Raw genomic sequence first — 27,886 nt, forward strand, 5'->3', positions numbered from 1 at the left:
CGAGTTGCTCATAAAAAGTCAAGTCCGTGGTATACAAACGAGGAAAGGAAAACCATGACCCATTGAACAAATCAGTCCCCATGGTGCTGACGGATACACCACAACGATCCGAGAGCTCACGATGAAGACCACAAAACTTCTGTAGTGATGACTTCAATCTTGTAGCAACATAACCCCGTTCAAGAAGCCTATTTGTTAGAGTTCTAGCGCGATACAAAAAGTCTGCGCAGTTTCGGCAAGATTCTGGCACAACGCATGAGTTGTGACACGAACACTCCACACGCAGGAGCCGAAGGGACGCCACCACAGATGAAAGGAAAGTTGACAATTCTAAATGAGAAGTCATCACGTTTGTCAATAGTTTTCCTTTATCATCGATTTCTAAGTGTAGGTCAAGATATGAGGCTGACTTCACAGTGTCTGCAGCATCCCCTATCCCAAGCTCTTTTGGGTAGATGCGATGCACCAAATCCCCGAAACCAGGATTGTCCAAAGTCAACACGTCACCCATACAGCGGAAACTGAGACCTAAGGATCTAGCCAAACGATATTCCCTCCCACCGATCAGATCAGCCACAAAGCCAGCCTCACAAGAGTGAAGGAACAGGCCAGCAAGTAAAGGAGCACAACTTGCTCCCACCGGAATGCCGACTGTTTGTTGAAAAACAAGTCCACCACACTGGACAAATATGTTGTCGATTAAAAATTCCAGCATTTTGTAAACATCTTCCTCTGTATATTTTGAAGATGATTTGGAATTATTTATTACAAAGTATGAGGAATCTCTACCAAGAACTATATATTTGTATCTAGGTGTACCATCTTTTTTTTGAAAAACAACGATGTTTAATGTTTTTAAGTCGGGATTTTAACTGAGTATGGGGATTACAAGTATACAGTGTTGAAAAATCATAGGTTTTAATGCTATTTTATTCAGATAATAGTTTTGAACTGATTGTCTCCAAAAGATTTTTCGAATTTTCAGGATCCACATTGAATTAATACCACTACGGGAGTAACAAGTGTTGTGGTAGGACTGCAGACCCTCTTTGACAGTTGTGAGTATAGAAGTTAAAAGTTTTGAAAGAGGTTTGGTGGTACATTTTGCAGATCCAGCTATGAAACGTTGTTTGTAAGGATTCTTGTGAAGTTTAGGAATCCAGTACATAGACGGTAAATCACAATCATCGTCCCTGGTAGAGAGACCAAAAGAGGATAGCACAGATTTATGGTTTTCCACAATCTCTTCTTTGGAGAGAGTGGTAGCAGTATAGGTCTTATCACTGCTATTATTTTCTACGTCTACCTCTGATAATAAATATTGGATATAAAACGTTTTGCAGACAAAAACAATGTTGTTTTGGACTTTGTCTGCTGGTACGACAAGTTGATAAACTATTTATTGTATGAATCAAGTCAGATTTAAAGAGACATGCACTTATGCTACTGTCAAAATAGGATGTTGAAAGATGCCATTTATTGTAATTGTAAAGTCGTTTTACATCTTTAGAACTTACATGCATAAAAATTGAAGTTAATGTAAAAAACCCAAAAGAAACCTATAGGGCATTGGAACTCCTGTATCAACTTACGTTTATGTACTTGGAACAGACTTCCTTGGCCTCCACCACACCAAGCAAAGGGAAGATAACTGCAGGCAGAAGGGCTGTAACCGGTATAGGGAAGGCTTCTGTCAGCCATAGGATTGACATAACCAACAATCCGTAAGCGCATTTTGATTCCTGTGTAAGAAAAATATATCAGGTTGTATGCTTCATACTGTTTTGACCATATTTTGTTACATGTTACCATCAAAGGGGATAGAAAAAGGTTAGGTTTGGGTCAATCAGTCATCAGAAAGGTTTTTTCCAGGCCCCACTTCTCCAGCTGGAGGTAAGACATTAATTCCAGTAAGGTGACGTATATTTGACACATAAGTAAGTGTGTAAGTCTGGACTTGAACATACATATATATTCTGTTCACAATAAACATCTATTGCCCCTGCGTTATTGTCCCAACTAGTACAATGTGTATGTTACATCTCTTCGTGTAACATTAATATTTGTTTCAAAATTGGCAAATGTGCGATGTGTACAATGTCTAAAAACTGTACTGAACTTGTACAACTTCAATTTACTGTATACTAAACACTACTAAATAGTAATCATAAAAACATATATGAAGAAATTATGCAAATTTTAAAAAGAAAAACAAAGATGATACGCAAAAGTTTAATACATCAAACAAGGTGTTGTCACATGTGATTGACCTTATAGATAGTTGGATATACTCAGTCAATAATAAATTAACATAAATATGTTTGAAGAGTCAGAAGTTAATGATTGTATCTTTTTAATCATTAAGGTTAAGTAACGTACTTAACTTAAGGCATGTTTACATTTAACACAATGCTGATAGACATTAAGTAATGGATGTGCATATTAAGCTATGATATTGGTCGCTTACCATGCTTCTGTATAATTTATGTACATCAACTTATTTTTTTTCTCTTTGAAAAAAAGATGCAGGTGGTCTTTTGCATTTCAATAAAGGTGTAAGGGCTTTGTTTCGAGGAGTTATGTACAGAAATAAAGTTACTTGTAAATGATCTTAAAATATAACTAACGTAGAAATAACTGCTAATTAATGAAGGAAACTTGGTATAGAAAGGCTAATCGACAAGAGTCCGTCAATTAATGAGGGAAACTTGGTTTAGAATGGCTAATCGACAAGAGTCCGTCAATTAATGAGGGAAACTTGGTATAGAAAGGCTAATCGACAAGAGTCCGTCAATTAATGAGGGAAACTTGGTATATAAAGGCTAATCGACAAGAATCCGTCAATTAATGAGGGAAACTTGGTATATAAAGGCTAATCGACTAGAGTCCGTCAATTAATGAGGGAAACTTGGTTATAGAAAGGCTAATCGACAAGTCCGTCAATTAATTTATGATTTTTTAAAATTCTTAATCATCTAAAGATTCTTCATATTTATACAATGTCTTAGCAAAAAAAAAAAAAAAAACAAAACAAAACAAACAAACAAACAAAACAAAAACACACACACACACACACAACACACACACACAAAAAAACAAAAACAAAAACAAAACAAAACAAAAAAAAATAGTTTCAAAATTGATGTCGAATAATCTCGATAATGTAATATTTGAAAAGGGTGTTCATGACATGTACATAACATGTGCGTTGTAGATGTATACAACATGATTAGGGCAAAAGAAAGCGACTTTGATAAAACAAACCTTATCATGGTTAATTATAAGCCAAATTAATATCGCGACGGTCCGCATCATCTAAGGATATTTAGAATAATTGCATCAAACCATCACATACATGTACAAACCAGTGCGGATTTAGAAGGGGTGTGATCCCCGGAACCCCCTTTTTGTTGGAATATTTGGAAAAAAATACCAAACAAAGCATGGAACTCCCTTTTTTCTTGAACCTCTGGATCTCCCCTTTTCAAAATTTCTGGATCCGCCCATTACAACGTTCGATTAACAATGTCGTAAGCTACAGTGACTACATGAATTGCATATAAATCAATATAAGCACGTGGCGATTGTTTTTAAAATAGAAGCATGTACTGTTTTTGTTATGAATGCCATATTGGATGGTACGTGTTTACAAAATCTGATGATACACTATGAACAGGTATTAAAACATAAAACTTTGTATTATCATATTACTTTACTAAAAGGTAGAATTAAAACTTTCACTTACCGCGCTTTCTGATGTTGCTAAATCTATAGGAACAGAGAAAGCTAATATTGTAATAAAAATATTTCGCAAAACCCACAAATTCCGACCAAAATATTTCACCCTCTCCGGAATCATTTTTTTACTCCACTTTCAACTGAACCCTGCACTTGTGTGATAAAAACAGCCTTGAAATGTAACTACAACAGTTACAAAGTTGATAAGGTCATTAAATCATACATAGCTAATGTGTCTGTTTCTTGATTAACATGACGAATGTTTGAAGTTTGTCAGAACTCAATTGACCCATTGAAGCTATCAGAGTTTTTGGAGGTCCAGTTAGTTTTGATGGTGAACCATACTCCACAGATTTATATGCGTATAAATAAAACAATATCCTCCATGCATTTTATTATCTTTCATTATATGCAAATATAACTTCATTAAAGTTGATTCAAATTCTGATTCAAAAGTCTGATACATAATTCATTTACACGCTAATAGATTTGATTCCTAGCAATAGCCAAGTACTGATTATTTATTTTTTAAATCAAGAGTTTAGAATTGAGAGGTAATTATTGCTCTCTTGTTTTGTATTCAGTCATTATATTGTTGGTGTGTTTTCTCGGCAGCATGAACAATTTGCAAAGCACATATTTGTTTTCCTGTACGATAAATCGGTCCTATCTGTTTCCAGTATTGATTCTTATGAAAGAACACCACGATCTGCCTTCAGAACTAAAATATCAGGTGCACAGTTAAAAAGGGTGACATCTGCAAGTCAATTGATAGTTTACAACCATGAATAGTTCATTGACATGAAAACGGTAGAAAATAAAGCATAAATATTGAGATAACAAATACAAGAAAAACAAATAGGGCGATTTACAAGTATTTATGAGAGTAAGATAATATAAACAGCTGATCAAATTATATTTTGCAGGTTATTTTTGATTATAATATTAAGTATTTCAGCGGTAGGGTCCGGAATTTTTCAAACGGTGTGCCCTGTTAAAGAGGTTTAAATGTTTTCAATTGCTAATTTTGCCAATATTTTCCACAAATTTCGAACATAAAGAAGGTTCGAATCCCCTAAACTCTCAAATTTAAAAATCTTACCGCTTTTTCTGATAGGGCTAAATCCAAAGGGGCAACGAATGCAATTATAATGATACAAATATTCCGTATTGCCCACAAATGAATTGCTATATGTTTAACCGTTTTAAGACCCATTTTAGCAAAGGGACCATGTCTTTAAGGTTACGTATTTAAACTACTGGCATATAATTATCAGCTGTCGAGGTCATAAGGTCAATCATTGTCAACCTTATTATGTTTATTTTCATACGTTAAACTTTTTAGTACTAAACAAATATTGACAGTTTTCTATTATAGTTTACACACCGATAACAACTCAATTGTTAACTTTACGGTCAACCTAAAATGACCGTAGCCTTGAATGTTTTGATGCCCACGATTTATTTATTTCTCTTCCGCTCAGTGACATATGTTAAAGTACTTTTGAACTGTATGTAAGGGTTAATTAGAAATAATTACGAGTTTAGTTGTAACGATCTTGTTCATATCTTTTTTAATAGATTTATATAGTTTTATTGTAGCACATCACGAAAATGAATATAGTATATTCTTGACTAATCCGAACCAGAAAATTGATGATTAACATTAACCAATGTTGTTCCAGATTGCTCGTTCATATTAGAATTGACACAATGCAATTTATGCGTGATAACTTATATTTTTCGTTACTTAGATGTCGCTGCTTAATCACTTATCTTTACATAACAGGTAAACACAAACGCATGTCCTTAAGACGTTCCTTATTGACGGTGCCATTGTACTTGCCGCAACTATATTTTGAAATGTTTTTAGTAATTATTAACAGAACTCATTTCTCGGAGTTTCAACCGACTTATTCTTGAAGGCAGCTGTTTTAATGACATTGATAACAACATCTCTCCACTGCGGTATGACATACTCTTTAAGTACCTCCTTATTTTTTATTACCATCTTACAGTGAGAAAAAATGTTTACAGACAAGGACACATTATACATCGCTGTTTTCTAATTATCGTGTTCTAAACGTATAATTTAACATAATTTGAAGTGGCAGTGTGAACTACATAAGAATCACACACTAGTTTTTTAGGGGGATCTTTGATTATGATTACATTGTGACAGTGCACACCAGTGTATAAACTGAATTTATTATAAATAAATATTAAGGGAAGAGTATTTACATTTATAATATATTTAGTTGTTCGGAATGTCATATGAATAAATTCATTTATTAATGTAGAGGAAACCTTAATCATACATTTATAACTTTTCCCTTACAAAAGGAGAGCTAAATCTTTATATATTATTGCATCGAAGCACTCCTCCCAAGAATACAATGTATACCCCTACAATAATTCTAATGTACAATGGATGACCCTTGTATAAACAGCTTGTGTTAATATGCAATCAACAACATGACCTCTCGTACATCTCGGTGTTTGAAGATAAATTAAGTATTTGTTTTTGAAAATATGGGACCTGAGATCTATAGTCACGCCTCTACATTGGCGACCGGATCATTGCGGTAACACTAACAAGCATTCTTCCTACTTCATCTGGGTTACGGCATTAAACAGACTCAATCATTTCTTTTATGGCGTCAGTTTGTTTTAAACATGATAATATCTGTCATTTACATAATTGACTATAATTTGCTTACAGCTATCGTTTAAATAACAAAATTCGAACTGTGACAAAGAATATCAAAAGTCCTTAGCTTTTGATCCTAAAATAAACATCCTTGAACCACAGCTGCATGGAATTGATAAAATCATTTACATAGTTCCAGTATACATGTACTTAAACAGATTCTTTATTTCAGTTAGTTAAGTAGAGATGTGGGGGAAATTCCATGAGACAACGACCCTGTGGTAAAGAAGATCAAGAACGAAAAAAAAGCCGGCAATCGACCTTGCTACTTGTACACTAAATTTCGTTGTGAAAGTTTACAAATTTATAAAATCAACACTTTCATATAAGATAATTTCGTAATTACAAAAATTAGCAAAAGGAGACAAAACTGTCACTTAATTAATTCCTAGCTATGGTCATATATTCATGTACACGTACATTTGTATTTTTTTAAAACATGCTGTTTAGATCGAGATACATTTGTCAATCAGTGGTACATTATGACTAATCTTTTCAAGAAATCGAATTTAAATTTCATATATTTTATTACAAAAATGTATAGATAAAAATTAAAAAGGAATTAAAAATATAATTGATATCATGATCTGGGTCCGCAATGGGTAAGATACACATACATATATTATATTACGGCCAATAACTTAATTTTTATCAAGTTGAATCTTATGAAAAGGTTTGACTGGCAATACATTACAAAATTAGTATGAAATGACATAAAAAGTATAGTTACCATCTTTTAACACACAAATCATAGATCCAGAGATTTGGAAAGGGCGGGTTTTCTGATCAGTTGGATTCTGAAAAAGGGGTTCCAGAAAATTTTGCCCGATTTTAACACACTTTTCCGACAAAAAAAGGGGGTTCCTACCCGTCCCCCATGGATTTGCCATTGTATTAACAGTAAGATGAAAATACATATTTTTCAATGAATTGTAAAAAAAAAATACACTATATATTAACAATAATATGTTTATTATAAAGTTCTGTATTAGGTTAATTGGTATGTACTGTTACAGAGATTCCTAATAATCAGACACAGTTACAGCAGCATCTGAACTATGGTACTCAACAATCAGCTTTTTTTGTCAAAGAAAGTATTCCACAGAATATTTGACATAGATAAGTTTTGGTTCATACAAATTACATGATGACAGTTGTATAAACTTAACATATGACAAACAATATCACCACATGGGACAGCCATAGAGTAAATCTTCTATATACAATATTTTCGTGTTCATTCGATTTTTTTTTCATTCTGATCTGTCTAAACTTGAACATTTTGTTAAAAACGATAAAATAATTGCACAACTGGAAAAATAAATAAACTGAAATACTTGGCCTATATATATAAGGTAGAATGAAATGAAGTAAGAATTATACATCGTTCGTAAATTAGGAGCAAAGAAAATATTAATGACACATGCTACATATATATATTTAACTTAAGAAGGGGGGATGCAAAAATAGGGCGTGGGTTGCATACGATATATTTTTTTAATTAAAAGTTCATCCTATTCATATCAAAAATGCATCCTTTCTCAAAATTGAATGTCGGTTTTTGATTAACTGCAACGGTTTAAGAGAAAAAAAAATACATTAAAATTCATTGAAAGGGGAGATAACTTTTCATTTTTGCGCAACATTTTGTTGCTTTGTTAGGGAACTTTAAATTCATTTTAGGAGCCATCTATTGTCGCTTTAAAAAAATCCTTTTACCTTTTGACATACATATGCTACAATGTATAAGCATTACAATGGAAGAAAAAAATCAGTGGGATAAAATTTGAACGATCACAGGATCTGTCTGATTTCTACATGTACAATCTCTTAAAAGTAAACCATATGTATTATGTATGGGTACCATTTCTCTGACAAAAAGGGGTTTGGTACAACTAGAGCACATACGGGTATGTATCTTGACAGGAATGTATCTCGATCTAAACATCATGTTTTGAAAAAAAAAATATATATATATGGTACAACTAGAGCACATACAGGTACTTACAGTACTTTCAGACACAGCTAAATCCAAAGGAACAACAAAAGCTATAATAATGATAAAAATGTTCCGAATAGCCCAAAGGTGCCTAGCAACATACTTTAGCTTCGCCGGAATCATTGTTTATGCGCTAAAGTTACACTTCTTTTTGCGTATGAAGTTAGTTGAAAAGGTCACTCCAAATTTTCGTTCACGTTCAGCCCATATTTCCTGATTAAAATCTCAAGGACTTGAAATGTTTATAATTTAGATGTCTCGAAGTTCAATGACTGATAATAGAGCACTCAGGTAGACCATTTACGTCTGATTGTTCTCTGTGTCAGTTTACATGTCCAGTGATTCAGTACTCTGACATCTGAGATTAAGTGAAAACACATTGGAATGCGTTTTTTTGTATCGCTTGATAGATGTACATGTGCATTTTTTAATCTTGGACAACATGTTAATTATTATATTTTGTTATTAATTACTTATGCAGTATTGTAGTATACCTACATTGTATCGCGTGCAATGGGCACGTTTCATGTCATATTCGTAGTTCATCAGTACAACATGTGAATTACTGAAATATAATGATATGCCAAAACAGGCAACATGACATTTGTCATAGCGGATCCAGAGATTACAGAATCGGATGGTGATATGCCAGGTTCCAAAGAAAAATGCAAGTAAATATGCATTATTTTCACGTATGTCAATAATGCAATGCTTAAAAACTATTTCTATGTCACATTAGACTATATTGCTTTAATATTGATTACTATAAAATATAACTTTTCAAAATGTTTATTAATAACCGGATTTGATCGACCTATGAATGGGAAAATACAATTAAGGAAAGACTGATATATTTTTACGGATTACGAAGAAAAAATTTCAATCACGTGGTACACACTAAATTCAAGTCAATCGGAACTCCTCAGCCTTTCTAGTTACACGAAAGAAAACATCGGAGACACTAGGCGGAAGAATCTGTCCGGAATTTGACGGATCCGATTTTAAAATTATAGTTTTACTGGTTGAATTTTTTTCCTAGCCCCTCGCTTCAAGCCGTAATTCTTCCCAGAGTTATTGTTTGTTTTATTTCTAGTGATATATAACCAAACTGTTTGGGGTCACCTGGTGGATAGAACTGCTTTGAGGTGCATATGACTACGATTTCGGGATTTTGTTAAAAAAAGAAATTCTCCTTTCTGCATCAGAGGTTATTTTTAGTGTAGATGAAATCGCCGAGTTATTCCGACTGAATTCAAGTGTGCAACACGGGTATTGATGCTCCTTCAAATAGACCCAAAATGATATCATGAAGCTGAAACCTTTTAACGCTCCCGAACAAACTTTAATTAAAAACAACTTTGATAATCTTTGTCAGCTCGATTTGATATATTATACTTATAACCTTCAAGTATGGTAAATTTTGTAATGATATATATTTTTCCTAAAGCATTATACTAATTGTCATGGTCTGATATGTCTTTTGGTCGAAATCTCCGGCACTCATTAGGAATTATTGGTTGCCATGGTCCGAAATGTCTTTGGGTCGAATTGTCTGGCACTGGTTCACATTATGGTTCTTATAATTTGAGAAACGTCCAAAAAGATATCTTTTATTGTATTTAGTTTCACTTCATTCTGTTTCATTTTGTATAGTTTAATAATGTTTTTACTACGATTTGATTCATTTTATCGAATTAATTCGTGTCGATTCTTTCTTTTATTGATCATTTTCGTTTCATGTGCTTCGTTTTCATTTCGCAATTTTTAGGAAAAAAATATGAGTAACCATTTTACAGTGTACCCACATCACCGAATCGCACAGTAAAACATGCCGAATATCGCCCGTTAAGTTATATGTTGGTTCTATTATTACGTAACACCGAGTTAGGCTAAACCTTTGAAGTTATATATTGCAACTATTTTTGTTAACGTTGAAACGTGTATACATAATAAAAACCTATCCATGCATCAAACGTGGATTTGGTGGTCACTTGTTACAGACGTTGTGTCAACATAGCCATCAAGTGATTATAATGAGGACATCAAATGGGACATGCCACGTTGTGTTGTATTATATTTTCATGGTCACATGTTTAATAACGAAATAAGCAAAATCGTATAAAAAATTTATGACAACTCGTATCCGTCTATGAATATTAAGACAGTCAGTATATCTGTTAGAGGGATTCGGCTAACGCATCACCCTCCAACAGAATATACTGACTGTCCAAATAATCATAGACGGTCACCACGGAGTTTGTTACTTATGATATATGTATTTGATTTTTTCTTTAATAATCAATTATGGATAATATAATTTCAATCGTATAGTGTGAAAATGGCAAGTGTATTTAAAGAGTAATCATGGGAACCAAAATTATAGCGGTAATCAAAAGAATGTAATTCAGGGACAAAGACCGGACATGGAAAACAGACACACACAACAAAGAACATAGAGTAACTAAAATCATACATACAAAGTAACAAAAGCAAATGAGCAACTCGGACTCCACTAAAAACTGGGAGCATGGACCAGGTGCATCGGTAGGGTAAGCGTCTTCTGCTTTTCTAGAAACACCCGCCGAGTTGTTCATAAAAAGTAAAGTCCGGGGTAGACGAAAGAGGAAAGAAAAACTACGACAAGTTGAACAAATCAGTTTTCATGGCGCAGATGGATACACCATAACGATCCACGAGTTCATGATGACGGCCATAAAACTTTTGTAGTGATGACTTCAATCTTGTAGCAACATAATCCTGCTGCAGAAGCCTATTTTTTAGAATTCTAGAAAAAAGTCTGCGTAGTCTCGATATAAATGTTATAATCAATATGATACATTTTAATATTCATACGCTTTCGTGGTGAAAGTACTTTTAAGGCGGTTATCAAACGGATGTCAGCAAATAGCTATATGACTCTTAAGACACATGACTTCCGAGTAAAATGCAAACAAACTTTCACTTTATTAGCATTACAACAAAGATTAATCAAACAAAATAATTTCGTATATTTATATTGCAAGTAAAATAACTAATTTATCGAAAAACAATTATAATTATGGGAAAAAATGACTCCATATACAATTAATGTAAAACAATAAACGAAGTAACTTACGCAATTCTTGAATATTCAATGAATAATAACTCCAACCAATAAAACATATTTTGGGGAGTGAAAAACTACTTCAATGTCCATCACTTTGGTGTAAATAATCCAATCAAATCGAAATTCGAACTTAATATATATTTTATGCTACTCTATAAATAATCAAAGTTTGAAATCTTCTAAATTTATCAACTGGGAACCGTCGTGGGAAAGAAACAGACCGTTACACAACTTTTCGGAGCGTATCACATAATATCTCGCCATTATTAAAACTAAAGCCGTGAATCATATATTTAATATGTGGAATTGTACATGTACATATACAAACTTTGCAGTATAATTCAAAAATAAATAAAACAAATCAATACAAAATGAGTTAGAAACCAATAAAATATGTAAAGATTTATCTTTTGTTTTCATCTTCCAATCAATGGTTGTCTCCCTTTGAATTCAAGTATTTATATATTGTATACCGTTTTATCACCTAACTTGTATGGTGACGTCAAAAATGTGACAGCCGATATTTGAACTAAGACATTTTACAAAGTTTATGTTGAAAAAGTAATTCAAAGGTATTTGTGATTACATTTGTATTTGTGTAACAGAGGACGAGTTTTTTGGTTGCTACAAGGACAGATTATATAGTAAAATTGAAAAAAAATAATAAGGTATAAATTATTGAATGAGGAAAACGCCAGTGCAACGGATAAAAACAAGAATGAATGGACAACGTAAATTTCGAGTATTTTTATGTCCCCGCAACGATAAGTTGGGGGGCATATTGTTTTACGCCTGTTCGTCCGTCCGTAATTCCGTCCGTAATTCTGTCCGTCCCATAAGTTTTCCGCAATTTTTGTTAAAAATCCTTGAAGATATTGAACTTATGTTTTGTATGTGAGCCATTCATGATTAGTTACAGATCGAGTTAAAGTTTCGTTCCGCTACGCTGAGTTTTACAAAAATTAAGGGCCCTGGACTTAAAACATTCCATGGAAATAACAGTTTTCCGCATTTTTTTGTAAACCCTTGAAGATATTGAAATGATTTTTTGTATATAAGTCTGTCATGATTAGTTACAGAATGAGTTACAGTTTCGTTCCGCTACGCTGAGTTTTACCAAAGATATGTGAGTCTGTCATGATTAGTTACAAATCGAGTATAAGTTTCATTCTTCTACGCTGAGTTTCACTAAAATAATGGGCCCTGCACTTTAAAAATTGTATTGAAATAATAGTTTTTGTAAATGCTTGAAGATATTTGACTTGTTTTTGGTATGTGAGTCTGTCATGATTAGTTACAGATTGAGTTTAAGTTTCGTTCAGCTATGCTGAGTTTTACTCAAAACCACATGCAGGGGCATCATTTGTGTCTCACACAGACAATAACACATCTGACAAAGTGCTTTTTACAATTCTAAGTTATGATATAGCTGTATGAAGGTTAAATGCGGGGGGATCACTTTATCTAGTTTCGTATTAAATTTTCTCAGCCAATTCAGGTAGATCGATACATGTATTTTTTATTTATTTTCTCAAATGTAAATTGGTCAATGAGAATATTATCTCAGTACATTAAATACAAAAGTAGGATGAATACATTTTTCAAATGGTATGTGTTGGTTTACATGAACTTGGTTTGATAGAATGTGAGACTAGGTATAAGTGTATAAGGATAGTGTATACGTTACGAAATCTTTTTTTTTCCCAATTTTTTCAGTCTAAATATCAAAATATTTGCTGAAACATTTAGCAATGGAATAAAAATAGTGCTAGATATGTACATACGGTTACATTTCATTAGATGTTGCTATGGATGCAGTTACATGTACAAAATAATTCAATCTATTAATTATTTAATGTTACAACGAAATGACGAAATGTTTGCATTTGAAAATGATAATGAAATGATCGAACGGCCTTATGTATTTTTCCGAAATTTTAAAAATATCATACTGTCCCAGAAAGGTAACGCAGATAAGACAGGATTTACCTATGTGTGTCAACAGTAACGATTGTTACTTCCTTAAGAACGTTTTAGGTAGTATAAACATGGATGGAGTTCAAGTTTCGTTTTTAATTTTCAATGTTTTTGTTATCAAAAATGTAAGTATCAATTAACTAGAGCAGTATTCAATGATTATTTTTTTCTTGATTAATGAATTTATATGAGAGTTTAAAGAGTAATCAAGGGAACCAATATTCTAGCCGAATCAAAAGAATGTTATCCAGGGACAAAGACTAGACATGGAAAACAGAAAAAAGCACAACAAAGAACATTAAGTTACAAAGTAATACATACAAAGTAACAATAGTGAATGAGCAACTTGGACTCCACTAAAACCTGGGAGCATTGACCAAGTGCACCAGTAGGGTAAGCGTACTCTGTTTTTCAGATAAACCCTCCGAAATGCTCATGAAAAATCAAGTCCGGGTTAAACGAAAGAGAAAGAAGAACTATGACACGTTGAACAAATCAGTTTTCATACTGCCGATGGATAAACCGTAACGATCCACGAGTTCATGTTGACAACCATAAAACGTCTGTAGTGATGACTTCAGTCTTGTAGCAACATAACCCTGTTCCAAAAGCCCAATTGTAAGAAGTCTAGCGCGGTACAAAAAGTCTGCGTAGTTACGGCAAGCTCTGGTATAACGTTTGAGTTGTGATTTGAAAACTGCATTCGCAGGTGCTGAAGGAATGTTGCCACAAATGAAAGGAAAGTTGACAATTCTAAATGAAAAGTCATCACGTTTGTCGTAAAGTTTAGTCAATAGTTTTCAATAGAAAGTAGGTAAAGATATCAAGCTGACTTCACAGTTTCTGAAGTATGATTTATCTCAAGTTCTTTGAAATAGATGCGATCTATGAAATCCACGAAACACCACCACAGTGGGCAGATATGTTGTCGATAAAATATTTCAGCATTTTAGAATTTTTTTTACAAAATATGAGGAATCTTTACCGAGAACTATATATTTGTATCTAAGTGTACCATATTTTTGAGAAACAACAATAATGTTTTTAAGTCCGGATTTTTACTGAGTATTGGGAAGAGAGGTATACAGTAATGAAAAATCGTTGGTTTTAATGCTATTGTATTCTGATTATAATCTTGAATTGAGGGTCTCCAGGAGTTCTGTCGAATTTGTCAGGATCTACATTGAATTAATATCACTACGGGAGTATCAATTGTTGTGGTACTGGAGACCCTATTTGACAGCTGTGAATATAGAAATTAAACATTTTGAAAGTGGTTGTGTGGTACATTTTGCAGACCTAGCTATATAATGTTGTTTGTATGGATTCTTGTGGAGTTTAGGAATTCAGTACATAGACGGTAAATCACAATCTTTGTCTTTGGTAGAGCGACCAAAGAAGGATAGCGCAGATTCACGGTTTTCACTATCTCTTCTTTAGAGAGTGTAGTTGCAATATAGGACTTATCACTGCTATTTTTTCTAAGTCTACCTCTGATAATAAACATTGGATGCAATACGTTTAACAGACAAAAGCAATGTTGGTTTGGGCTTTGTAGGCTTGTACAATTTAATTTTACTCCAATTTGCTTCCTTTATTTGAAAAGACCATTATTTTTATCTTAGCATCTCACAATTTGTTTAATAGAATGTTGAAAAAATAAGGTTTTTGACAGACTTTTCTTCCCTTGAGCTGCTGGTCAAGAAATAGAGCAGGGACAACTGCACATATAGGAAAATGTGTCACGAAGAAAACCACAAGAATCCGTAAATTAACACACATGAAACAACAACAGTTTCAAATCGATACCGGTAAATTCATTCAATCTGATAAATACCCTTAAAATGGAATATAGATGGAAAATAAAGAACGCCCAACTTGCTAATGTTCATTCTTTTTTTGAACAATATTTCAAGTGACGTGTTCATTCTCTAACCGCGTTAAAACGACAACAAACGATCGATGTAAAGATATCATTCATGAACTGGCAAAACGCTCAACAAGTATTGGACAGACGTTTTGCTGTAAAGCAACCAAGAACTGTTTCTTGTATTTTCCTTTTAAAATGAATATTTCAGTATTGTTAATAAGAACTGAAGTACGTACATGTATGATTTATCGTTAAAACAAAACTGTAAGGAGTATACAAATTGCTTTAACATTACCTTCTGTGGCTATGACTAGTGACCGACGTAGATGTACACATGTTGTTTTCAAAATTTAGATATTATAAAAAAGTGTTTGTAAGAATCAGGCAATATGGGAAAAATCAGAAGCATGCATCCAAAAACCTCACAGACCTGACAATATAATTTTACTCAAGTAATATTTCTTTATTTGAAAAGACCATTATTTGATCTTAGCATCTCTCAATTTGTTTAATAGAATGTTAGGAAAATGAGGTTTTGGACAGAGTTATCTGCCCCTGAGATGGTCTCTTTCATTACATTTTAATGAAACAATACCCCAATTTACCAACATGATATGGAAAATCTTGTCTTTTTTACTGGATTATGATTGTATGTGCAAATAGTCAAATTAAACTTTCAAAACTGTGTTTTTTTCATAACATGTTTCACTCACTGTCAGATTCTTACAGAGACTGACACTGAAATGATCAAATTTAGACATTTGCAAGTTGTTAAGAAAACAGAATACTTTTCTTGTGCATCTGATCGATGGTTCCGGTTACAACAGAGTATAAGATTGTTTTATTTGGTTTCAGTTCGTTATGTCACGTTTCTTTCTTTTTGTTTAGAGAGAGGTTGATCCATCTCTTTTCTTTCCTTTTGAGTATTGCAATGGCATTAGATAGACACGATTAGAACTTTCAAAATGTGTTACAAAAGTTTTATTTTAAAGACCTGTCTATTTGTTATAAAAGCCTAAATCACGAATCTAATCGATTGACAATTAGTACCATTAAACCAACAACTAAACTGTCTATGTCAATCAAAAAATTGATTTTAAAATTTGTATAGTTCTCAAAAACGAAGACAATTGCGATCATTCTTAATTTCTCTTCATTACCATTTTAATCAGTTTGCATTTCTTATAACTCAATTATTATTTGTATTTTTTTCTAGTTGTCACGTCTATCTAAACAATATTTGCTGAATGGAACTACTTTACAGTTTCTGTAGTATGATTCATCTCAAGTTCTTTGAGATAAATGCGATCTATAAAATCCTCGAAAGATATGTTGTCGATAAAAAATGTCAGCCTTTTAGAATTTTTTTTACAAAGTATGAGAAATCTTTACCAAGAACTATATATTTGTATCTATGTGTACCATTTTTTTTAGAAACAACAATAATGTTTTTAAGTCGGGATTTTAATTGAGTATTGGGGAGAGAGGTATACAGTAATGAAAAATCGTTGGTTTTAATGCCATTGTATTCTGATTATAATCTTGAATTGAGGGTCTCAGGATCCACATCGAATTAATATCACTACGGGAGTATCAATTGTTGTGGTACTGGAGACCCTAAAACGAAGAATTTCTCTTCATTACCATTTTAATCAGTTTGCATTTCTTGTAACTCAATTATTATTTGTATTTTTTTCTAGTTGTCACGTCTATCTAAACAATATTTGTTGAATGAAACAATTGCTTTTAGCTTTTTGTGCATGTAAATATGTTTCAAAAGTCTTAAATGTTATACATAGAATATATCTTAACAAAATTTAAGCACAATATATCAACTAAAGGAAGAAATCAACAACCTATCTTCAAGCTATTCAAATAACCATTATTTAAACCTAAAATATTGATAAGTTTCCCTCCTGGGCCTCTATCAAGGATTATATATGTTTGACATATAACCAGGTGTTTGACAAAGAACGAACATTTATAAGAAACAAAATACTAAAGACAACAACGAACGTTCGTTTTTTTCTAAATCTTCACGGTCACCTTAAATAACAACTTCACGTTATTATGGATTTGTTTCTTAACAAACAGGTTATGAAAGGCAAATAGTTTGTTCTTGATTATTCTGATCTATCGATCACTTTATTTACATTCTGTAAAACCTGCATTACTTTAAATGTATAAAATATAGATTTATACTTTTTAAGGTTTGTAGAGATCTGTTTCTACCTCTCTTAAGAATTGTCATCGATTATCACAATGACTTTCCCATAACTATTCGACAGATACATGTCACTTTTAAAACCATTTAAAATTGGTGTCTCTCTTTCTAGAATTCCAGCAACAATTTGCTATGACTAGAACAATACCTAAAAGTTCTACCCTGGACAGTTATAGACAAAAACGATCAGAAAGGTTTCTGATGCTATGTTCTAAAACGATTTAGGAATAATATACACTAAACTAAACTAAAACTACAATTATAACTCAAAAATTCATGACAATGACTGTTATAACCCAAGACACTTCTAGAATTATAATGTATAACAGTACCATTGCCTTATATAGAATGTTCATTACTTTTCAAGAATAGATGTTCTCTATACATGTAGTTCTTTTGTCTTGAAATAGTATAAGACTGACTATTTTAGTTAAGTATTGCATTTGATTTTAAGCGTAATAAATAATTTTATTTTTCAGATAGAATGCTTTAACCCTTCGGATGTAAAAGTAACTCATATGAGAATACTAAATGCTAGCTGCCTCGGATTGCTTACGCAAAATTGTTGTAATTACAGTCTCAAAGTCGGGTTTAAAAGGTATATATATGAATAGTTCAAATCATATAAAAAGACAAATATCATAAAAGAAAAAACTATTTTGCTTACTGCGCTTTTGATGAAATGTGTATGTTTTTCTTATTAACGGATTAATTTACTTATGAAGACAAGGACGAATGCCAAACAACCTTTTTATAACCATGAAAAAATTTACCAGGTTGTTTTGAAATTTGTTCCCCAGAAAATACATATACAAATGTAACATATAACTTGGTGAGTTAGACTTCGGATGCGACTGTTTCCTTGCCTAAGATCTGTAAATGTACAATATCTATATCAATATAAACGTAAGGTGAACATAAGGAAGTATACTAGCCATTACACTCACTTTATAACAAACCACATATTACGAATACACAAATGGTAGAAATCATAATGAATTAATTGCATCTTTTCATATAACTAAATAAGAATATACAAAGAAAAGTATTGCAATTATCCTGGGCAGTTCTGTATTTATCTATAGCGTCTGGCGAGATTAATTCAGTTTCCACATACAATACGTACATTGTAAGGGTATAATGGCATTATGGAGGAACTATTGTTGATATTATCAATAACACATTTTTTTTTACACCTGCCCGATGTTGAAAACCTGATTGATAATGACTTTATGCAAACTTATCAGAACCTAATGTGATTACACTAGTTAATTTACTTACGTACACATAATAACACATTAAAAAAACAAACGTTTGATGGTTGTTTCTGTTATAAGATATAGAGTCAATATTTACATAGATCTCTAAATTTGTTATATTCTTTCAAATACTTCTTCCGTTACCTCTTAGTTACATTATATACATAAATCAGTCAGACTGAAAATAAGCCTTTCATGATATGGATTCTAAGAATAGTGCTTAACGGTTTTAAATGTTAACGATTCTGACCATATATGGGATACCATAAATCTTTTTAGACCCCCAATTCCATCATGCTCAAAAACGGATTTCAATGTAAGAGATTTTTTCTTTGGACAAACTGAGAATATGAAGAAAGACGTTATTTCTCTGTGTTCAACTAAGTTCATATCTTTCAAAAGAACTCCTGTTACAAAGGTAAGTTAGATTATTTTCAATAATTGATCTGTTCATGAAATAAATAAATTTAAATCATGATATAATACTTTAAAATTGTATTGTTTTTTTTTTGTTTTTTAAAAGGTATTGAACTGTATATTAAATTTACTGTATTAACAAAATTACCGACCTGATAAACTATAGACGTCAATTAAAAAAATAGCCAAAAAGGAAAGTAACAAAATGCAGGGGCGGATCCAGTCACTTTAAAAAGGTGGATGACAGCCAGAATTCCTAAGCAAATGTGGGGGAGGCTTTGACAGTCATTACCATTTTGTTTTTCAGTTTTACATATGGAAAATACGTATTTCCAAAAAATGCCAACCCCTGCTCCCCTCTGGATCCGTCACTGAAATGGTAACACAAAAATAACAACCAGAAAGTTGTAAACCACCTCAATGGTCCTGAATCGTCACATATACCTCAGATAGTTGTACAAATTTATAACAAAAACATTTTCTGTCTGTGTTTTGAAATAGCTAAATATCAATTTGATAAAAATAAAAATTAAAAAAAATCTTAATTTTTCGTTGGTGAATGAACTTTTTAACTGAAAATAATACGTGCATTACGACAAAAAAAATCATACTTTTGACAGAAACTAAATATCATTGCTTATAAATTTATTGGAAAAAATGAGAGGATAAATATGTAATACACATATTTTTCTTTTTGACAACAAAAATGTGAGTTTGAAGTTCGCATGGAGTTATCTCGAAAATGTTTTCGGCGGGATGGACGTGTACTCGTTTCATTTGGTCACTGACAAATGATAAAAAATATTTTAACAATTAATTGTATATTTTGATTCAATCTTGAACTTGACCCACCGTCCTCACAAAGATCAATAGTTTTTGAAAGTCATACATGTAGTTTGGATATTAATAAATTTTATTGTTTCTTGGTCTTTTTTTTTCTCTTATTTATTGTTCATATATTCTGATTTATTCAACGGGTTATAGTTTTCCTTTCCTCGTTCGTCTACCCCGGACTTGACTTTTTATGAGCAACTCGGCGGGTGTTTCTAAAAAAAGCAGAGGACGCTTACCCTACCGGTGCACCTGGTCCATGCTTCCAGTTTTTAGTTAGTGCAGTCCGAGTTGCTCATTTGCTTTTGTTACTTTGTATGTATGATTTTAGTTACTTTATGTTCTTTGTTGTGTATGTCTGTTTTCCATGTCTGGTCTTTGTCCCTGGATTACATTCGTTTGATTAAAGCTATAACCTTGGTTCCATTAATTACTCTTTACTGTTTTGAATTCTGATGTTATCGATTTTGAGATGAGGTAATTTCATGCTGGCCATCTGTGTAAAAATATACCAAAAATATTGAAACGAAATGTAAGCAGGAGGATTAGCGCGCTGTTAAACTTAGTTTGATCCACCTTCTTTTTTTTAAATGCCTGCATGAAGTCAGGACCAGTGTGGTTGTTTCCAACGTTCCAATTTTTACTCTTATATTGCCTTTAGTTTTGCGGACTTTCCTTTAGACTGTTCCTTTTGACTACTACCTGGATTTTATCAGTTCGGTAATTTTGTTATTACCATTCATACATTTTATCGGTAATCTGTACGCTTTCTTTTAATCTTTTTGACAGATATTTTTCCATCTCTCGTACGTGACATGATATTTGAAAATATCCGTCAAAACATTTGGAATGACACCTTCTTAAGAGTTTTAACGGAATCCGAGTTGCTCATTTACTTTTGTAACTTTGTATATATTATTTTGGTTATTTTATGTTCTTTGTTGAGTGTCTGTTTGCCCGTGTCTGGTCTTTGTCCCAGGATTAGATTCTTTTAATTTCAGCTAGAATCTCGGATTCCTTGATGAGTTTCTGGATTTTTTACTAAAAGAACATAAAAATGATCAAAAATGTATTATTAGGTTGACAGGGGTTTACTACATTTTGCAGTTGTGCAAAATGTAAACAATAACAACATACTATACCATATTTGTGAAGGAAACCAGAAAACCTCACACAGAAAGCAAAACGAAAACTCAACAATCGTGTATATTGATATGCAGAATTTGAATATCAGGTAATTTAGCTTTTTAACAATTTCATTTAGCTAAGAAAGTATATTTTACGAAAGCATTGATTCAATATTAAGGACAAAAATCTTTTTATTTGCTCCTTATACACATACACATCCATAAAAACAACACATTAAAAACGAAAATAAAAACACAAACAAAACACAAAACAAAACAAAGCAAAATAAAACAAAACAAAACAAAACAAACATGCACACAAAAACAAACCAAATAAAAAAAACAAAATCCAAATCAAAACAGAAACTTGTAACAAACAACTAATAGAAATCAAATCAAGTACAAAGCAATGTTACGAGTTTATCTAATGTAATCAGACAGGTACAGAAACGAAGCAATGCGATTTTTATTGGGAATGTGTTTATATCTTTTACAGCTTTGCGGTAGAAATTTTTACAGAATGTTTCTATGAAAACTGTCGCGGGCTGTTATGCGATATATGTGGTAAGACTATAAGTTAAAATCCCATGTTCCTTGAAATGCATGCAAAAATTATGTAAAACTTTTGACAATGCATTTCTGTTTAGATATTAAATGTGCGAAAAAAAAAAGAGATTGAAAAAATGAAACCTTTTGCAGAAATCAATAAGTAATATATATGCAAATGCCAATGAAATAGTAAATACAAACACATTTATACACATGCATAATATACTTATATATAAATATTTCAAAAATGTCTTCGGAATTTTAGAAAAGATGTTTATAATCACCACGGGAAATATTTTATATAGCTACGATTATACAATAATAATTGATAATGCACAGCTACGTTATTATATCGCTGGTGTCTCGACCATGAGATTCATATTATGTACAAAATAACACAAAAATTACAACAAACAAAATAAATTATCAATGATGGAATAAGACTCGTATCAGTAGCCTGTAAAAAACTAGTAAAACTGTGTTCTACATGAAATGTTTTTGTTTGGCTTCAATATATTTTATTGCATGCAATGAGTTATATACATACATGGAAGCTCAGTGAATTCGGCATCATGTTTTATGAAACACTTAAAAGAGATATTGAACGAGGCCATTGATCAAGGTCGACATCCTTTAAGTGTTCAATGAAACATGATATTGCATGTACCAAGCTGACATAATTGTTTTAATACATTTCTCTGTAGAATTTTTAATAATTTCCCTCTTAAAGAGTTAATCGTCATCACGATTATAAAACAAATACTTTGGTAAACATTTAATTTGGTCGAGTCAAGTATAATCACTGTTTGTGAGGTTTCTGCTTGATATCTTTTTTTTCAAATTTAGGCAAATGCCTTTTATATTGTTTAACAAATGTTTTATTTCATGATGATGATTTTGCTACATAAAACACTTTTATCGTGAATGTAAACAGCTGACGTTAGCCATGCAATATGACTTTGAAAACGTCAAATGCGCATTATCACAAAATATGGATTTGTTAGAACTACATCGTTTAAATGGAAACAATAAAACACAAAATGTAATAATTTTGAATATAATTTATTAGAGACAACAAAGTTCTCTTTACATTCTACTGCAATAGCATCAACGACAGAAACAGACAGTAATACCGATTCCACGTCGAGTTATCATGTCCAGAACACTTCGATGATTACTAACAAATTATCAACAACCCCCAAACAGGTATATTATACTAGGGATTTTTACAAACGTGTGTGCATTTGTCAGATAATGACAAATGCAAGTTTTTTTGGGGGGTTTTGAAACAGTAACTAAATCGATGAAGACTGAAATTGGAAGTCTGTCTAAACCATGAACCTTTTATAGTTTTTGAATGTCAGTTGCAATGGAATAAGAATAATGATCGAAATAGATTTACTGATGATCAAGGCATAAAGAACAAACCATTGAACACAAACTGACAAAAAAGTATACACAGAAAAATAAACTACAAAAAACTAACTAAAACAAAAGTGATCACTGATGTTTCTGTTTTGCAATTGTTAACTAAATTAGGAACGGAAAAACAGAACAGCTTCCGAAATCTTTTTTTTACCTGATATCACTTGATTATAGTGTATTGTTTTCTTTTGTTTATATAGAACAAATTAACGATAGTTGTGATCGTTTTACCGATAGTTGGTGTTGTTGTAGTTGTAGCGATTGTAATACTTATGTAAGTTTATCAAATGGAATTCTGTATACTTCTGGTCATTCACTAGTTTTAGAGAATATAAAAGAACAGTTACGAATATGTTGAAATGAGTAAGGTTTTAGTGCAAATAAAACTGAATTTTTATGAGAACTTCGAGTTTTTTTTCCATTAGCCTTCCATTGATTTGTAGTTTGTGAATTTGATAAAAACTTCGAAAATCCTCCTTCCTGTCAACCACAATGGTTTTCTTTTTTCCGAAATGCACAGTGTAATAACACACAAACAAGCATCAAATAACGTTTATTCATTGAACATGTAATGAAAATTAGGTTTCCTTACAATAATATAAGCCATAAGCAATGTATTGTTTTAACACAATCGAAAACGAATGTTTTGCGTATGTACATTGTAATTTACATTTAAAAAATGAAGATCTGGTTGAGCCCCTAGTTGGTAAATACTGAGTTACATAATTGATTGGTCAGGTATCGTTACTGAAATAATTTATCGAATGCGTTTGTTTTGTTTTGTTTTGTTTTGTTTTTTGCGTTATAACCGATTTCTATTTCGATAGTTTTGATTTTGAGTACTTTCTTGTGTACATCTAAGTTTCCTACATATTTGAAAGGTTACTCATTGAAACACGTACAAAGCATATCTTAATTTATAAATTAATATAAATGATTGGCATTTTTTTCGTATTTATATGCATAATGTATTTTACCTTATTTGTTTCTACAAAATATTATATGGATTTTTTTTTCAGTTACAGATTTAAAATTAGAAAAAGGTGAATAAACACAAGCACACCAACATGGTCAAATCAAATGCAAAGACCGTCGACATGATGCTCATTTTTTCAGTTTTTTAGTGATAGCTAACCTATTGGCATTTGTTCATTTGCATTATTGTATACAAATGATCTTGAAAAGCTTAATATCAACAAGTCATTGAATGATGCAATACATTTTATCAAAATGGTAGATAGATCTAAATGAATTAGTAAAATTTAAAAAAATATTCTGTCATATCTTTTAATATTTTGCACATCACCACATTTATATTGATTTCTTACATTGTTAGGTTTTGAAGTGTTAGCTCAACAATTTGATTGTTGCGTTTTTCTCTTGTAAGGAACGTCTATGTATTATTTTTACCATATTTTGTGCACTTGATGGCTAACTCATTTCTTTTCTATCTAACATTTATCGTCACAAATGAAAAAACACATTTATGTTAGATGACATTTTAGATATTCATTTTGTGTCTCTTATTATTAGAATTAGGGTATTTGACATTTTAGTATTTGTTAAAAACACATTTTTAATTTATGTATTTAATTTTAACATACTGTATGTATTTGCTGACGTTTAGTTTAATAGGAATTTGACACGTGTGGAATAAACTGTGTACAACCTTTAGATTGCAGTCAAGGATACTTTCAGTTTCAGGAGAAGAAAAACTTTTTTGACTGTACAATTCTTTTCGCGTCGAGTTATATCCAGAACACTTCGATGATTACTACCAAACAGGCATGCGATACTAGGGATATTTATTAACGTATGTGCATTTGTCGGGTAATAAAAAATTCAAGTTATGTATGGATTTTGAAACAATAACTAAATCGATGAAGACCAAAAATGGAAGTCTGTCTTAACCATACGCTTTTTAAAGTCTTTGAATGCCAGTTGCAGTGGAATAAGAATAATGACCGAAATAGATTTACTGATGATGCAATTGAAGAGACAAAACAAGACAACAAGGTAACATAAAAACAAGGCATACAGAACACACCATTCAAAACAAATTAACAAAAAAGTTACAAGGAAAAATAAATTACACAAAACTAACTAAAACAAAGATGACCACAGATGTTTCTGGTTATTGCTTCTGGAGAGATATTCACAGTTCGGTTTTTGAAGGGTCAAGTTTGTTTAGTGAGCAGTCAGGACATCGTTTTGCCGATAGTTGGTGTTGTTGTAGTTGTAGCGATTGTAATACTTATGCAAGTTTATCAAATGGAATTCTGTTTACTTCTGGTCATTCATTGGTTTAAGAGAATATAAAAGAACAATTACGAATAGTTTGAAATGAGTAAGGTTTTAGTGCAAATAAAATTGAATATTTATGAGAACATCAAGTTTTTTTTTTCATTAGTCTTTCATTGCTTTTTAGTTTGTGAATTGGATAAAAACTTCGAAATGACCAGGGGTTTACTGTTGTATATTTGAAGTATGTCTAATCTAAACAGGGTCTTTCATATGTATATTGTGCAATGTATTTGGTGTGCTGTATGCTTGTATTTTGGCTTTTCCTTTACGCCTTTCTTCCTTTTTCATATTTTGAAAACGAAGCAAAGGAAAAACACTTCAGTAATTGTAATAAAACACATTTTTGATTTATGTATTTTAATTTTAACATAATGTATGTATTTGCTGATGTTTATTTTAATATGAATGTGACAATTGTGGAATACACTGTACAATCCTTAGATTGCAGTCAAGGAAACGTCCAGTGTTAAGAGAAAAAAAACTTTTTTGACTATACAGTTCTTTTATAAATGAATTATTCAATGTAGTGTAACTATTTTGTCTGATAAGATTTAATTTGATTGAATCTTGTATGTTGTTAGACAAATGAGGTAGAATAAATAATTGTAAACAAATGTTTTTTTTTCTCAATTTTCAAGAACTATTTACTATCGAATATAATTCCTAATGTCCATTTTTGATTGCAGTAAAAAATAATAAATATAGATACAGAATAAAGAACTTTGTTTTATCTCCAAGCAATGCAAATATCTTATAGGCTAAAAACCACTAATTCCACTTTCCATAGGCTTCTATGCTAATTTCACAATATTCAATGGCTTCTCTGGACTTTACCTTAACTTTAACCTGCAGAGGACTATATATCAGCATGATTCTACATATGTCAGCTCACAATCCTCAGAATGGCATGTGGGGTTAGCAGACTTGCAATGCAGTACTGGTCATCGGAAGTGAAGGGTCTATAAATAGCATGGGAAATCCCAGTGTTTTCACAAGATAGGGGTATATTTAAAAATCATTATGGAGATTAGGCTTCACATCACAAGAAGCAAAATGCACCTATAAAATGTACAGAAATGTTTTTCCTTTCAGAAACTGTTTAAATTTTGTAAATAAGATGAGAACTTTTTTCACAGCACTATGAGGAACAGGGGTAATTTCTGCGTAGGACTATTTTTGCGTACGTTCCAAATGCTCATTGGTTGAATTGGTGGTCTGTAACCTAAACAGTCACTTTTTGTCTTACAAAAAATAAATAACTATACAGGTATCTTCCTACACACATACTGAATGCAATTGCAAAGTTTCAGTGAAATGTGACAAGCACTTTTTTAAATATTTGATTTTTAAATATAGGGTAACCAAGTTGTGCGAGCAAAAAAGTGACAATATTCTACCATACTTAAATGCATTAAATATTTGCAAAGAACTTTTTCTGACTTTTCAAATAAAAAATATCAATCGCAACTTGTTTTTTAACAATATTAATGAAGAAATAGTTTTAAAAGTAATCATTTTCTGAGAAATTGGTCTATTTTAAAAAATTTATTTCTGACATGCCTCCCCCTTTTTCTTGATCACATGTCAAAAATCCTAAATCTTTAAATTTTCACAAAAGGTGATATATTTGGCTTTAAATTTGTAAATACAGTGTTTTCACATTAAAACATGACCAGTAAAGGGCACCTAAAGCAAAAAAAGTACTCAATAATGGATTTTCCATGTTGCCATAGGGGAATGCTTATATGGCCTTAACCGCAGTAATGAAAGTGAGTTTTTCCTCATTTATAACCTAATTTTTGCTCAAATCTACACAAAACTTGATTTCAAGTGCTTATTACCACCATATTTAGGTAAATATAGCCCTCAAAGTTTAATATTTGATATTTTTAGTAAATTTTCTACACTTTTTACAAGATAGGACATAAAAATCAGCCAAAAAGACCAATTTTCCATAATTTGGACCTATAACTTAAAAAAATGCACATTTTGAAGGATTTTTGTAGTGTATTCCTCTCATGGCAAAGTTAACAAGATCTTCAAGTAGTTTAAAGCTATTTCAAGAAACTTTTCATTTTGCCATGGCTTCAGCTTAAGGCTAAAAACCACTAATTCCACTTTCCATAGGCTTCTATGCTAATTTCACAATATTCAATGGCTTCTCTGGACTTTACCTTAACTTTAACCTGCAGAGGACTATATATCAGCATGATTCTACATATGTCAGCTCACAATCCTCAGAATGGCATGTGGGGTTAGCAGACTTGCAATGCAGTACTGGTCATCGGAAGTGAAGGGTCTATAAATAGCATGGGAAATCCCAGTGTTTTCACAAGATAGGGGTATATTT

General features: G+C 31.9%; 2 protein-coding genes across 8 annotated transcripts in view; one reads left to right on the top strand and one right to left on the bottom strand.

The window, feature by feature from the left end:
• LOC148607908 (solute carrier family 13 member 2-like) overlaps window positions 1-8,692 on the bottom strand; it is a 27,391-nt gene extending 18,699 nt beyond the window's left edge. Inside the window, exons 1-2 of the mRNA XM_088544804.1 lie at window positions 8,457-8,692; window positions 1,593-1,742 (exon numbers count right to left, since the gene is read on the bottom strand). Of these exons, the coding sequence (XP_088400930.1) occupies window positions 1,593-1,742; window positions 8,457-8,570 (264 nt within the window). The 5' untranslated portion in view covers window positions 8,571-8,692. The remainder of the gene's footprint in view (window positions 1-1,592; window positions 1,743-8,456) is intronic.
• Window positions 5,569-26,150, top strand: LOC148607909 (uncharacterized). Of its 7 annotated transcripts, none has more exons than XM_088544811.1 (8): window positions 5,569-5,706; window positions 18,104-18,222; window positions 19,163-19,301; window positions 21,211-21,365; window positions 21,755-21,822; window positions 22,877-23,013; window positions 23,433-23,506; window positions 24,252-26,150. In XM_088544811.1, the coding sequence occupies exons 2-8, from the start codon at window positions 18,143-18,145 to the stop codon at window positions 24,277-24,279; spliced, it is 681 nt and encodes a 226-aa protein (XP_088400937.1). In that variant the 5' UTR covers window positions 5,569-5,706; window positions 18,104-18,142; the 3' UTR covers window positions 24,280-26,150. The 7 variants fall into 7 exon arrangements, with proteins under 7 accessions (XP_088400937.1, XP_088400934.1, XP_088400931.1 ...); XM_088544808.1 differs by lacking the exon at window positions 5,569-5,706 and adding an exon at window positions 8,980-9,118; XM_088544805.1 differs by lacking the exon at window positions 5,569-5,706 and adding an exon at window positions 13,528-13,655.
• Window positions 26,151-27,886: the final 1,736 nt, after the last annotated feature.

The sequence above is a fragment of the Perna viridis genome, chromosome 9, assembly GCF_037379345.1.
Source record: "Perna viridis isolate PV_CMFRI_1.1 ecotype Kerala chromosome 9, ASM3737934v1, whole genome shotgun sequence".
In the NCBI taxonomy this organism is placed as follows: Eukaryota; Metazoa; Mollusca; class Bivalvia; order Mytilida; family Mytilidae; genus Perna; species Perna viridis.